At 53.9% G+C, this 13941-nt stretch overlaps 1 protein-coding gene across 1 annotated transcript in view; it reads right to left on the reverse strand.

The window, feature by feature from the left end:
• Window positions 1–446: 446 nt before the first annotated feature.
• LOC132027121 (ATP-binding cassette sub-family A member 17-like) overlaps window positions 447–13941 on the reverse strand; it is a 58474-nt gene continuing 44979 nt past the window's right edge. Inside the window, exons 23-30 of the mRNA XM_059415897.1 lie at window positions 12220–12398; window positions 11503–11664; window positions 10625–10819; window positions 3130–3317; window positions 2004–2174; window positions 1547–1737; window positions 1332–1405; window positions 447–830 (exon numbers count right to left, since the gene is read on the reverse strand). Of these exons, the coding sequence (XP_059271880.1) occupies window positions 471–830; window positions 1332–1405; window positions 1547–1737; window positions 2004–2174; window positions 3130–3317; window positions 10625–10819; window positions 11503–11664; window positions 12220–12398 (1520 nt within the window). The 3' untranslated portion in view covers window positions 447–470. The remainder of the gene's footprint in view (window positions 831–1331; window positions 1406–1546; window positions 1738–2003; window positions 2175–3129; window positions 3318–10624; window positions 10820–11502; window positions 11665–12219; window positions 12399–13941) is intronic.

Raw genomic sequence — 13941 nt, forward strand, 5'->3', positions numbered from 1 at the left:
CTGTCTTGTGCAGGCTCACCCCTAAGATTTGTAAGGACCGGGGTGGGTGTGTGTGTGTGTGCAGAGATCAAACGGAGTCTCCCGAATCCCAATACTCAAATGCCGAAAAATTAAGACTTTGCTTAGCAAACTTGTCAATCTCCTTTCTCTTGCTTTCAGAAGGATGATGCCATGAGAACCATGGTCACCCCCAGGTCACTGCACCTTGAAAGGACATGGCAGGTGCATCTCTGAGGCTGCTTCCAACAGCCAGGTCTCAGGGAGGCCGTGCAGCCAGCCAGTAGGACTCAAGGGGATCGTTTTCCACTGAAATGGAACTAGGTTCTCCGCCAGGCCTCTAAAGTGAGAGGGCCCAGTCTCACAGAGAGCCACCCAGACCTTGAACTGAGCTCACTGGGTCCACGAGCTGCTTTTGTACTCCTTGCAGCATTTGGCAGACTGTGCACTCTTTATTATGGGAAGTAAACATCTCACGGAAGTGGAGAGGGAGGTTGGGAGGGAGATGGAGAGCTTGTTGGAGAGGGAGGTTGGGAGGGAGATGGAGAGCTAGTTGGAGAGGGAGGTTGGGAGGGAGATGGAGAGAGAGACTGGGAGGGAGGTTCAGAGGGAGGCTGGGAGGAAAATAGAGAGGGAGGCTGGGAGGGCCATGGAGAGGGAGGTGGAGAGGTTGGTGAATGGTCTGCTGGCTCTCCTTGCTCTTGTTTGTGTTCCTCTTTGGTTGGGTGCGCAGAGCAGGTGAAGCTCAAGAAAATGTCCTCCAGAGACACTTGGTTGACACAGTAGTCATCCAGCCTGAATTTTGTCTTGGCTTGCTCCAGAATGTCAAACACCTTTTGGGAAGAAGGGAGGCCACTGTGGATGATGGGCACAAGGGAGGGGAGAGGAGGCAGCAAAGAGTAGAAAGAGGGAGGGTTTTGGGTGTGATGAAGCCCCTTAAAGACCCATCTCTTTTTCAGCTGTCCCCAGAACACTTCCCAAGAAGTCAGTCCTAGGGAAGTCAGCTGTCTGATCTCAGAGAAAGGCACTGCCCGGGCATGGGGCCAGCTGGCAGTAGCCCCAGCTGGATCTCTGGCATGCTATGGGACCCTGCACATGCAGTGTCCCCTCTCTGGACCCGCTTCCCTCTCTCTGAAATGAGGGGTAGGAGGAGCTGAAGGTCCCTTCCAGTTCACACGTCCTTGTGTTTTATGAAATCTGCGTGAATATTACCATGGAGACGGCAGAGAGAAAATGCTATGAATGCAATGTTCATGAAGAAAAGAAAACTCGTCACCCCAGAAAGTCGGTGACATCACAGGTTTGCTCCCTCTGATGCCCAGGTACATGCTCACCTTGGCCCAGCTGAGGTCATCCCCGGGCAGGTGGTAATGGACCATCCCTTGGCGCTCGTCTTCCAGGACGCTGCCTACACGGAGAGGACACCGTGTTCCCCGGAGGGCCTGGGACCATGGAGTCACGGCCCTCCTCCCAGGGGTCAGGGACGGGGGTGGGCGGGGGGCGCTCGGCAGGGCTGAGGCACAGAGGCCCTGTGTGTGGTGTCCCTCACCTGGGAAGGTCAGGGTCACGAACGCCTTGAACTCCTCCAGCGCCTCCTGCTGCCCGTCGCCCCGCACCTTGGCCTGCAGGGAATAGCCGCTGCCGAACTTGCTCTTGAGGTGCTGGGGGCTGCCCAGGCACTTGAACTGACCCTGCACCATGATGGCCAGCCGGGTGCACAAGGCCTCGCATTCCTCCATGCTGGGGAGAGGGGCAGAGGCCTGACAGGGACGGGGCAGGGGATGCCGACGCCCGCCTTCCACAACAGAGGCTCCTGCAGAGAGGCCCGTGTCCACGGCCAGATCACACTGCTCCTGATTCCCACGTTCAGAGAGGGGCCCGCCTGGCGAGGCTGGGCACGTTCCTCAGGGGCTCCGACACAGCTGCTGACAGGTCTGTGCCCCCGGCCCCACCCAGCCAGCCCTTGTCCCTACTCTTCCACCGACCCCCGGAGACTCTGGCTCTACCTGTGGGAGGTGATGACGATGGCCTTGCCGGACTCGCGGGCCCGGGCCACGGTGTCCCAGAGCAGACGCCGGGCCACGGGATCCATGCCGGTGGATGGCTCGTCCAGGAAGATGACCGAAGGCTCTCCAAGCAGGGCAATGGCCGTGCTCAGCTTCCGCTTGTTGCTGCCGCTGGGAGCAGAGAGGGAAAGGTTGGGATGAATGGCAACCAACAATCACCAGCAGCCCACCTGCCCTAGACACACACACACACACAGGCTTTCTGTTCTCTGTGGGGAAAGCATCCCACAGCCCCTGAGTGGGGCTTTAGTGACATGGCCCGCCACCCTCCTGTGAGGTTGCACTGTGACTTGGCTGTCCACTCAGTATACAGGTCATGGCCCCGGATACAGGGGTAGATCTGCAGAGAGCACATGGTCTGTGAGTCTTCTCTGAGGGTCTCTGGTGTTGGGAGCTTAAGGACAGAGGACCATTTTAGCGAACTTTTAAAAAATGAACACATAGCATTTACAACGTGCGGGGGAGCTGTTCTAAACTTTGCAAGTGTTAAATAGTTTAATCTTCAAGAGATGCAGGGAAGTACAAAAACCTGTCTGAAACCCTAGCCAGCAGGGAGGGAAGAGCCAAGGTCAGGAGTCGTGGACTGGCCCCTGGGACTCTCCGCCATCCCTGTCCCAGGGGTGCGATATTGTCATCAGCCTCCAGGGGGCGCTGCACACACCGGACGAAGTCCTGAGATGGGCGGCTTTGGATGCTAAGGGCACTGGGTTCCAGATCATTGACCTCGGAGTACGGAGGAAGACCCCTTCAGTTTCTCACTTGAACATCGGCAGCTCAGATGCCCCAGACACAGTGAGATACGGTAACGGGCGAGCCTACCAAAAATCGAGGCCCTCTGGCACATGCGGGACGGTAATACCTGTGATGCTACCTGTTCTTACCCACCTATCCACCTTCCCCCGGGTCGGAGCTGGGAGCAGTGCCTCCCGGGCAGCCCAGACCACAGACCCGTGCGTCTGCAGGACAGGGCCGCTTCCCACAAATCTGCCCCATGGCACACAGACTGCACAGCCACCCCAAATCCGGAGCTCATGGTCTTGGCCTGCACGGAGAAGAGCGGGAGCACCTGTAGGTCTTCACCAGCTTGTCCGCGTGTGTGTGCATGAGTAAGTCGTCAAGAATTTGTTCCACACAGGTGGCGATATGGCGCTCGGGGACGCCCCGGATCCGGGCGTACAGGACCAGCGTTTCCTGGCCAGTCATGTGGTTGAGCAGGGCGTCAAACTGCGGACAGTAGCCGATCTGGGACCGTACCTGGGTTTGGAGCACAGCCCAAGAGGGGGGCCCATCAGAAGGAGAGCCGCTAGTCACGTGCAGGGCCTGGACACCCAACCTGGCCTTGCCCCCGCCAGGCTCCAGCCCTGCTCTGAGTATGGGCCGTGTGCATGGACTTGTGCCACATTGGGGGAGTGGGACAACAGTGGCATCAGGGAGCCCAGATGAGGTGCTTGTGGACGGGCCACTGTCTGTGTATGTGCACACGTGGGGCCCTTCCCCCTGCCTGCCTGGCGTGTATCCTCAGTGCCCTGCCTCTCGTCACCATCATGGCATCTGGGCAGTAGAAGGTGCTGTATTCCCCCTCTTAACAATATTTTCTATTAGACATGTAATCCATAAGTAGGTTTCCTCTGTAGGACACTCGCAGGAAGGCTGCTAGAACCTCGGCTGGCTCCCAGCAGAGGACCAGTTGTGTGTCTGTTTTTGCCAAAACAGTATCCTCTGCCGTTCTGCAAATCACCTTTCTAACTTAGCCCGATGTCTTTTTTTTTTTTTTTTAAGATTTTATTTATTCATTTGAGACAGAGAGAGAGCAAGGGTGAGCAGGAGGTAGGGGCAGAGGGAGAGGGAGAAACAGGCTCCCCTCTGAGAGAGGAGCCTGACGTGGGGCTTGATCCTGTGACCCTGAGATCATGACCTGAGCTGAAGGCAGATGCCCAACCCACTGAGCCCCCCAAGCGCCCCTCAACATTATGTCTTAAAGATTTTTCTCAGTCAAGAAATACATGTCTAATCCAACTCAGTTGAACTACTACTTTGCCAGTCAGGGAAGGCTTCTAGATTTTATTTCGTTGTTTATTAAAAAAAAAAAACTCAGGCACATGTGAGTTATTTCCCTGTTTTTGGCTTTATAAACTTGCACTGACCTGTGCCCTCGTTTGTGCCGCTGGCCAAGGGCTCCCCTGGAGTAGATGATGAAAGCGGTAAGATACCATTCATGAGAAATAGCCAGTGCTCTTCTTCCCATCTGCGTCCCCACCGCAGCGAGGAGCCCCTCTGGGTGCCCCTGGCAGGGGGCGGCGTGCACTGCTCTGCCCGGACGCAGACGGGAAGACTGCATGGATGGAGTGAACGAGGGGAGAACGCACCGGGAACATCACACCGCTGAGTGTGAGGCTTCCCCTGAAGACATCTACTACCAGGAGCAACTTGTGGGCCCGAGAAACAGTCTTGAACCGAGATGCGCCAAGCGACTCACACTACGAGATGTGAGCATTTCTGGTAGGTCGCTTTCATCAGATGATTTTAACCTGATGATTCTCCTATTTGTAGTTTGCTGAAAATTGTTTAGTCATGAACAAGGTAGAGGGTTGTTTTTGGGTTTGGTTTTATTTCTTTGTTTTTTGACTGTTTTGTTTTGTTTTTAAAGATTTTAATTGTTTGAGAAGGGGGGGAGCAGCAGAGGCAGAGGGAGAAGCAGGCTTCCCACTCAGCAGGGAGCCTGGTGTGGGGCTTGAGTGACCCTGAGTGACAGCCTGAGCTGAAAGCAAACGCTTCGCCGACCAAGCCCCCCAGGAATCCCAAGAAGGCATAGATCTTTTGACCCTTAGTTCCGTTCACATCTGGTTTGGGTCTCTATAAGTTTTCTTTTTTTTTTTTTTTTAAGATTTTATTTATTTATTTGAGAGAGAGACAGTGAGAGAGAGCACGAGTGAGGAGAAGGTCAGAGGGAGAAGCAGACTCCTCATGGAGCTGGGAGCCCGATGCGGGACTCCATTCCGGGACTCCGGGATCATGACCTGAGCTGAAGGCAGTCGTCAAACCAACTGAGCCACCCAGGCGTCCCGGTTTTCTCTCTTTTGAAACAGTTTTGGGGTAGAAGCCTTGAAAATGTAATGTGATATAAAGAAAATGAAGAAATATGATGTTCTTACACACCCAAGCCTGTAGTACACTGGGGCTGGGCTGGGGTGATCACAGAGCACTGTTCAGTGTGGGCCAAGGACAACCCCTCAGTGGAGCCACACAATTCCGGGGCGATGAGTGTGGCTCATGGAAACGTGTGTCACATCCAAGCCATGGCTGGGAACACCAGTGCATCCTGGTAAAAATATAGCTTAGAAAACGCAAAAGAATGCTTGAAAGGGCTTGTCCATCTAAACGGTGGTGAGAAGGAGGCAGAGGGAGGAGTTCGGTAGCGAGATGAACCAGTGCGAGATTTCCAGGAGAAGGAGGAGGGATGGAGGGGCAGGCTGAACTAGACATAAATCCCCCATTTCTAATGGCAAGCTCACACGGATGCCAGGAGGCGATGTGAAGAAGGGTTGTGGGGAGGCCGAAGTCCGATTTCCTGGCAGATGCCGTTTGATTTTTAAATAACACAGAGAAATGTAAATTTCTAGTCCCCTGAGTTTATGGAACAAGTTGGTACTTCTGCGTGAGCCTCAGGAAAGGTCTGTGGGCCGGAGGGCTGGTGACAGTAAGACCAGGTTCAGGATCTGTCCGCGACCAGCTGCTGTGTCACTTCTCTTCCTCTCCCTTCCTTTCTTCATTTGTTTTTTGGTTCATTCCTCCCTTCCCTTTTTAAAGATTTTATTTATTTATCTGAGAGAAAAAAAGAGTGTGTGTGCGAGTCGGGGGAGGAAGAGGGTGAGAATCCCAAGCTGACTTCATGCTGAGTGCAGAGCCGGATGTGGGACTCGATCCCTCAGCCTCGAGACCATGACCAGAGCTGAAATGAGTCGAGCGCTGAACTGACTGAGCCCCCCCAGGCGTCCCGTTCCTTGCCTTTTACAGCAGCTTTATTGAGACACAATTCACATGCCACGGAATCCACCATATTCACGCACTGAACGTATACAATTCTGTGGTTTTAGCAAACTTAGAGGGGTGCCTTTATGATTACAGTCAAGTTTAGAACACTTCGTTTCCCCCAAAGAAACCGCATACCCGTTAGCACTCCCTCCGCACTGTCTCTACTATCCTCAGCCCCCAGCAACCACTCGTCTCCAGATTTGCTTCTCTTGGACATTTCACCCCAAACAAATCATATAACATATGGCCTTTATTTAAAATAGTTTTTAAAGATTTATTTTTTTATTTTTTTAGGATTTTATGTATTTATTTGACAGAGAGAAATCACAAGTAGATGAAGAGGCAGGCAGAGAGAGAGAGAGAAGCAGGCTCCCCGCTGAGCAGAGAGCCCGACGCAGGACTCGATCCCAGGACCCTGAGATCATGACCCGAGCCAAAGGCAGCGGCTTAACCCACTGAGCCACCCAGGCACCCTGTTTGTTTATTTTTGAGAAAGAGAGTGTGCAAGGAGGAGAGCGAGGGCAAAGTGGGGCAGAGGCAGTGGGAGAAGCAGGATCCCCGTGGAGCAGGGAGCCTGATGCAGGGCTCCATCCAAGGACCCGGGGATCATGACCTGAGCCGAAGGCAGACGCTTATCCGACTGAGCCACCCAGGCGCCCATTAAATAAATTTTTTAAAAAAAATTTAAAAGGGGCTCCTGGGTTGAGCATCCGACTCTCGGCTTTAGCTCAGGTCATCATCTCAGGGTCCTGGGATCGAGCCCCACATGGGGCTCCGGCCTCTGCAGGGAGTTTGCTTCGACCTCGCCCTGGGCCTCTCGCCCTGTTTGCAAGCTCGCTGTCTCTCAAATAAATAAATAAAATCTTAAAAAAAAATTTATTTAAGGAACACCTACTCCCAACATGGGGCTTGAACTCCCAACCCCGAGATCAGGAGGCACACGCCCCTCCCACTGAGCCCGCCAGGCATCCCTGATACGTGGCCTTCCGTAACTGGCTTCTGTCACCGAGCTTCCCGGTTCCAGGTCCAGCCGCCTTGTAGCAGGTGTCTGTCCGTCATTCCTTTACGCGGCTAGATGGCACTCTATCGTACGGATAGACCACATTTTGCAAATCCACTCCTCCCCTGACCCACGCTGGAGTTGTGAATCTGCCACTGTGGCCAGGCCCTGTGCTGACTTGATGTTCCGGCCCATGAGTACCTTCCTGATGGTCTTCCCATCGGTCTTCAGTCCGTTTCTACCGAGTGCGCTCCCTGATGCTTTGGGAGTTCTGTCCCCCAGCTTCTTCAGGGCTGACTGTCCTGTGTGCCCTGGGCTCCTCCTCCTGCTTGTGCCTGCTTGTCCTCGGTCACGTATTGTTCTCGTTTTCCTGCTGTGCCCCATACTGGCTTTTCGTCCCCCGGATACTATGGCGTGTGTCCTTGATTTAGTACTGGGCGCTCGTTCCAGGAACTAGGCCCCTTAACTCCATTTATGCCTCATGACCGGCAGGCATCACCGTCGTGTCCCGTCACAGCACATGTATTTCAAACCTCAGAAGATGTTCTTATTATTATAGCTTCGTTTAATCGAAACTCATACATCTCCCTTTATTTATTTATTTATTTATTTATTTATTTATTTATATGTAATGACTTTTCAATCCTTCCTGTGTCTTCAGGGATAATTTTCCCCTCTGCCTAAAGATGGCTCTGTCTGTGGTTTTGTTTTGTGTTTTTTGTTTGTTTGTTTGTTTTTTCACGTACATGCTGGTGATCTGTCCTGTCAGTATTTGTTTATGTGAAAATACCTTCTTCATACCTTCCTTTCACAGCATGGCTTTTACGGAGTGTGTTCTCATAGGCCGGTTGTTAACACTTCTGTCATTTCTGAGGTGTCCTGTTGTCTTCTGGCCACTGCCATTTCTGTTAAGACATCACCTGCCGACCTGATTCCTGCTCGTCTGGAAGTGGGTCCCTTCGAGATTTTCTTCCTGTGGGGGCGCCTGGGGGGCTCAGTCAGTTAGATGTCTGCCTTCGGCTCAGGTCATGATCTCTGGGTGCTGGGATCGAGCCCCGTGTCAGGCTCCTTGCTCAGCAGGGAGTCTGCTTCTCCTTCTGCCTGCTGCTCCCCCAGCTCGTGCCCTCTCTCTCTCTCTCTCCCAAATGCTTAAAAAAACAAAAAAAATTTCTTCCTGTGTTTATTTTTCAGCAGTTTTATTATAACATTCCTAAAGATTTATTTCTTATAATTTCTTCTGCTTAGGGCTAATAGAGATTTATTATTTGTAATTCTATGACTTTCATAAGTTTTAGAAAATCGTAGGCACTCATTTCTTGAATTCCGCCTCGCCTCTTCTTTGTGCCCTTTCCTTGCAGGACCTCAGTTACAGTTAGACCTTTACTGTTAGACCCTTTCCCCGGATCCTCTGTATCAGCTTGTCATATGCTGCTGTGTAACAAGTTTCCCCAAAACGTAGCTGTGGTTTGTTCATTATTTCGTGGTTTCTGTGGGTCAGCTCGCGGGTCTGGGGACGGCTTGGCTGGGCAGACCTGGGCAGGCTCCTTCACAAGGTGGTCCTTGGCCCCCCCACTGGGCCCATGTCCCTGGGAGCCTGGAGGATCGGCTGTCGAGCTCGATCACGTAGTGGTGGGCAGGTCTCAGGACTACGGTGCAGCTGCTCTCTGCGTGGGCCCCCCCACAGGCTGCGTGAGGACCTCGGGAGGTGACAGTTAGCTTCCCCCACTGTGAGGGATGTGTGGGGGAGGATGTACTCCCAGAGAAGCTGAAGCGCCTTCCGTAGCCCAGTCTAGGATGTGACACACCATTTGTCCTGCAAATTTTGCTGCCACCCAGACCAGCCCTGGTCCAGCATGGGAGGGGCTGTTCAGGGGTGCTGGTTTCAGGATGGGGACCCCTTGGGGCCATCTTGAAGGTCTACCCAAAGTTCTTACCTTATCTTGGATAGCTTCTGCCCTTTTGACTCTCCAGGCTTCGCTCTAAGTTATTTTTTTTGAAGGGGGGGGCTTTGTCTTTTATGCACATATACCTGGTTAATTTTATTGTGTACCAAGCATTGCATTTGCAGAGTTGTAGAAATCATCTGAAGCTAAGGATGGTATCGTTTCCCCCCAGAGGCGGACACTGGCTCCCGCCAGGTGCCTGGGAGCATCGGCGGCTTAGGGTCCCGTCAACACCATTCCAGGGACTGGCACGCATCCCGGCTGTTTTGGGGTCCTTGGAGGAGCTCGTCTGCATGTGGTTCCTCCCTACACCCAGGGCGCAGCCCTTTGGGGCCCGCTCTCTAGGAAGGGGTGTGCTCCCCCGAACTTGCTGCCAGTCACTTCAGCCTCAGGAGCAGTCCTGGGCTCCCAGGTCCCTGGCAGGACGTGGCCGCCTCCCTGGGCCTCTCCCCATCCTACCTCCTGCCTCCCAAGTCTTCACTGTCTTCTCAGAAGCCTCTCTGGAGGAGTTTTTCACATTTGGTCCTGTCATTACCATTCTTGCCAGGAAGGGGGTCAGAGCCACGCAATTTTCCCTCACCAGAAGCCACCCCCGGAATGTGTAGGATCATAAAAGAGCTGAAATGGATCTGAGTGTCTCGCGGCCGTGCGAGGCTGACGTTGGCTTTGGCTGTTCACCCCGGCTGTGGGCACCGAACACAACAGAGCTGAAGGGGCCTGCATGGGTTCTTGGGCTTTCTCTCTGAACGTGATTTTGGTCGTGGACATTGCACCTGGCTTGATCAAGTTTTGGCAGCTCGATGGCTTGTGCTGTGAAGGGTACATCCTCCCTTACGCCGCCATGGTTTGGTCTCTCCTTGCGCCTTTCACTGGCTCCCCGCGATCGCCCCACCCTGTCCCTCTCCCCTCCCTGCACTGCCACCTGGCCGCTGTCCTCAGGGCTTGGTGCTGGCGAGGGCCACTGGGTCAGCACAAGTGTGGGCGCCTACAGGGCAGTGATGGAATGAGTGCTGGTCGCGGAGGTGGGGACCCCACGAAGAAGGTTGGGGTTGAGGAGCTCTTGACAAAGTCGGGTGTCAGCAGGAGGACGTCTAAGCTAGGCTGTCTAGGAGGCGTGTGTGCACTCACGGGGCTGGGACTGGGGCCAGGCTGCAGACGTGGCTGTGTGGACACCCTCAGCGGACAGACGACAGGGAGCAGAGTAACCACTAGGCTCAGGTGGGGGCAGCCCGTGTAGAGCCTGACAGATGGAAGGTTGGTGTTGCAGCCCCGCAGGGCATCTCCAGGAGCCTTGGTGTGAGTGCAGTGCGAGCGTCTGGGAGACGGGACCTGGGACCTGGGAAGGTGTGGGAGGGACGTTTGGGACTATGAGCAGTGGACACAGGAGAGGGTGGGTGGCGAGCTCAGAGAAGAGGTCAAAGGTAGGGCCGTGGGACTGGGGGTCACATGTAAACTGGATCTGTGGGTTTTCCAAAGACCACGCGCACCCCAGGCCTGAGGTCACACGCCCAGGTGCCGTTCCCCACCCCCTCCTGCCAACACAGCCACCCCTTCCCAGTGCTCCCCTGCTCCCGGGTCCCACCTACCTCCCTCAGGTGAGAGCTGATGCTGAGGCCCCTGACAAAGGCGGCCCCAGAGGTGATGGGCTCTTCCCCGGTCAGCATTTTGAAGATGGACGTTTTCCCAGCTCCGTTGCTGCCTAGAAGCCCAAAGCACTCCCCTGCTCCAACGGTGAAGGAGATCTTGTTCACAGCCAGCAGGGGCACATTCTGCACGTAGACCTGAGGTACCCAGACAGAAGGCACGCGGTGAGGAGCCGCCCTGCTCCTGTCACACCGTCTTGGGTCAGGCACCAGCTGCCCTCGGGGCCCAGGCCCTCGGAGGAGCCTGGCTTCCTTCCCCTCCCGGCAGGGTTGCAGGGTTTGCCCTCCTCTTTCTGTCCCTGCAAACGGAGAGCCTGGTTCTCCAGGATAAGCCTCTTCCCTTCAATCCTTCAAGCAAACAAAACCCCTTGATGGGGCCTGGGATGTTGGCTGGTTTGTTTGAACCACCAGTGGCTCTGGGGAAACAGAGTAAGAACTTACAGACTGGGGGAATGCCGCAAAGCTCCCGGATGTTCGAAGGGTCCCCATGAACTCCTGGCTGGAGCTCTAGGGGTGCCCCCGCCCCTCACTGGGAGCTCCCCCAGAAACTGTCTTCTAGATTCCAGAGAGGGTCAGCTGGTCATGTCCGCCCCCGAGGCTTCCTGCCTCTGGGGGCTCGTGGCTCCGGCCCTCCTGCCTTACTGGGCCCCCGGGAGAGGCGCTAGAGGACTCAGGCCCTAACTCCTGCTTCAGGCACTTTGGGGGTGAACCTCCCGGACAGTGTGTCTCCACAGCGCCTGGAGCCCCCTGGTGGCTGCTTTCTTCCGAAAGGCCCGCAGAGGAGTGGTCTTTGCTTTTCAGGAGCGTCTGTGTGACTCTACCTTTGTCACTTCTCTAAGAACCAGTGGGTTTTCCGCACGCAGCTTTTCCAAGTACGTCTCCACCATCTTTGCCTCCTGTTCCACGTCTTGGTCTACGGGCATGGACGCTGCCTCATGCATGGTCACCTGCTTTCCGGGGACCAGGGTAGGCGGTGTGAGTCCCTGCTGGTGCCAGGGCAGGGGGTGAAGGCAGAGGGAGCGCGGGCCTGGCACACACCACCACCCCTTTGTCCAGGGCGACTGGGGTCTACCAGACCCGGAAACATCACATGGTGTTGGCTTTTGAGGAAAATTAAAAGACTTGAAGCCTGGGGATATCGGGGCAAAACCAGTGAATCTTCTCCAGAATTTCCTTGGGGGGCTTTCGCCTCTGGACCATATTCAGACCAAGAACTGACAGACAGACCCTTTTCTTTCCAGGCTCCTGGCTTACTGGGTGCAGGCCGGGAGGAAGAGGTGTTCTGAAAAGGTGACTGGCCTTAGAAAATCCACAGACTTGTCCTACTCAGCAGACCAGGGTCACAGGGGCCAAGCCCCCTCTAGGTCCCTATCCCTCCAGGTCCCCAGGGAGGCACGGGCTGTCACCCCTCTGTCCTGGGGTGGATGATATGGTCTCCAGGCTCCCTCCGATGCTGACAGGCATGGCCACTCCTAGCCATGGACTGTGGAGCCAGCCCGTGGACCCAGGCTTCCCAAGTTACACACTGACCCACTCACCAGTAGTCCCTTCCTGTTGAAGTCAGGAAACCTGGCTTTCAGCCCCCACAAGACGTTGGTTTCAATGAGGAAGAGCAGGACGAGGTACACAAAGCCCATGATGGCCATGGCTGCCAGGTACTTCCCCATCCCAAGAGGCTCCCAGGCGTAGATGCTCTCCTGGACCTTGGATCCCTCTGCTAATGGGGAAGAAGCTCAGGTTACCGAACTCGGGCTGGCGTCCCAGCCTTTCCTCCTGTAGCAAATGCCACTGAAACCGCACAGGAATGTCATCGGCGCTGTTACCACGTCCCGGCAGGTGGCAAACATGAGCAGTGTTCTGTTTCTCTTGCTACAGCCCACGTTCAGTGCAAATAATGCTGGGAAGTCAGAGACCTCGCCCAGTCCTGTGGCAGTGGCTGGAAATGCAAGACTTCTGTACTTGGGTTCTTTGATCAGTTGTCAGTCACCTGCCGCTTTGGCTGACCTGTCCCATTGAAATATCCAGAAGCCTCCAGTCCTCTCTCTGTAATCTCATCTGCCTTCACGTTTTCCCTTTAGATATGTGTATTTTAGAATTATACCATAAATACACCCTCATCGGAAAGAAGGGATACGTGTGAGGGCCAATGGAAAGGTACCCCTCCCCTGCTCCAAACTACTGTAAGGATTTGGGTGTAACCCTTCTCTCTGTTCCAGACACGAGCTTTTAAGATATGAACGGAATGATGCCATGCATTTTTTCCTCCAGCACACCAGTCTCATTTAATAATCTATGATGGACAGGGACTGTCCAGGACCTACAGATCGGAATAATGAAGGTCCCTGGCAAAGGTAAAGACAATTCCAGAAGCTAGTATTCTTGTCAGGTGAGTTTGCAACTCCACTTGCAGTTTTCTCCACGGCTAAAGAAACTAATACATGAAAACAATTATTGGTCTCCGTTTCTGGATGCACAAAACATGATAATTGAAGGGGAGTGGGGACATGACCATATGGGAGCAGTTTCTATGTTACTGAAGTCAGGCTGATATAAATTCCAATCAGAATGTGATAACGTTAGGGTGTTAATGTAATCCCCATGGTAACCACAAAGATAGTAACTCCAGAGTGTCCAGAAAAGGAAATGAGACAGGAATTAGGAGGTTTCCTGTGAGGTCCCTAGAGCCGTGGAAGTCACAGACACCAAGGGAATGGTGGGTGCCAGGGACTGGGAGGTGGGGGGGTTGATGTCTTACAGGGATAGTTTCGGTTTTGCAAGATGAAAAAAATTCTGGAGATGGTGGCACAACAGTGTGATTGTCCTTAACGCCACTGACCTGTACCTCAAAAATGGTTAAAATGGTAAACTTCATATACATTTTACCACAATTTAAAAAATGAGTACTTTAGGGGTGCCTGGGTGCCTGGCTCCCTTGGTTGGGTATCCAACTTCTGGTTTCAGCTCAGGTTGTGATCTTGGGGTTGTCGGATCGGGCCCCATGTTGGGCTCTGTGCTCAGTGTGGAGTCGCCTTGAGATTCTCTCCCTCTGCCCCGCCCCCTGCTTGCTCTCTTTCTTTGCAAAAAAAAAAAAAAGTGTTTAAAAGGTGTTGGGGAGAATGTGGACAAATTGGAACCCTTGTCCGTCACAGACGAAACATGAAATGGTGCACCTGCTGTGGAAGACAGTCTGGTTGGTTCCTCGAAAAGCTAAGCACAGATTCATTCCTAATAAAGGTATGTAGTCAAGACAACTGAAAACA

The sequence above is a fragment of the Mustela nigripes genome, chromosome 11, assembly GCF_022355385.1.
Source record: "Mustela nigripes isolate SB6536 chromosome 11, MUSNIG.SB6536, whole genome shotgun sequence".
In the NCBI taxonomy this organism is placed as follows: Eukaryota; Metazoa; Chordata; class Mammalia; order Carnivora; family Mustelidae; genus Mustela; species Mustela nigripes.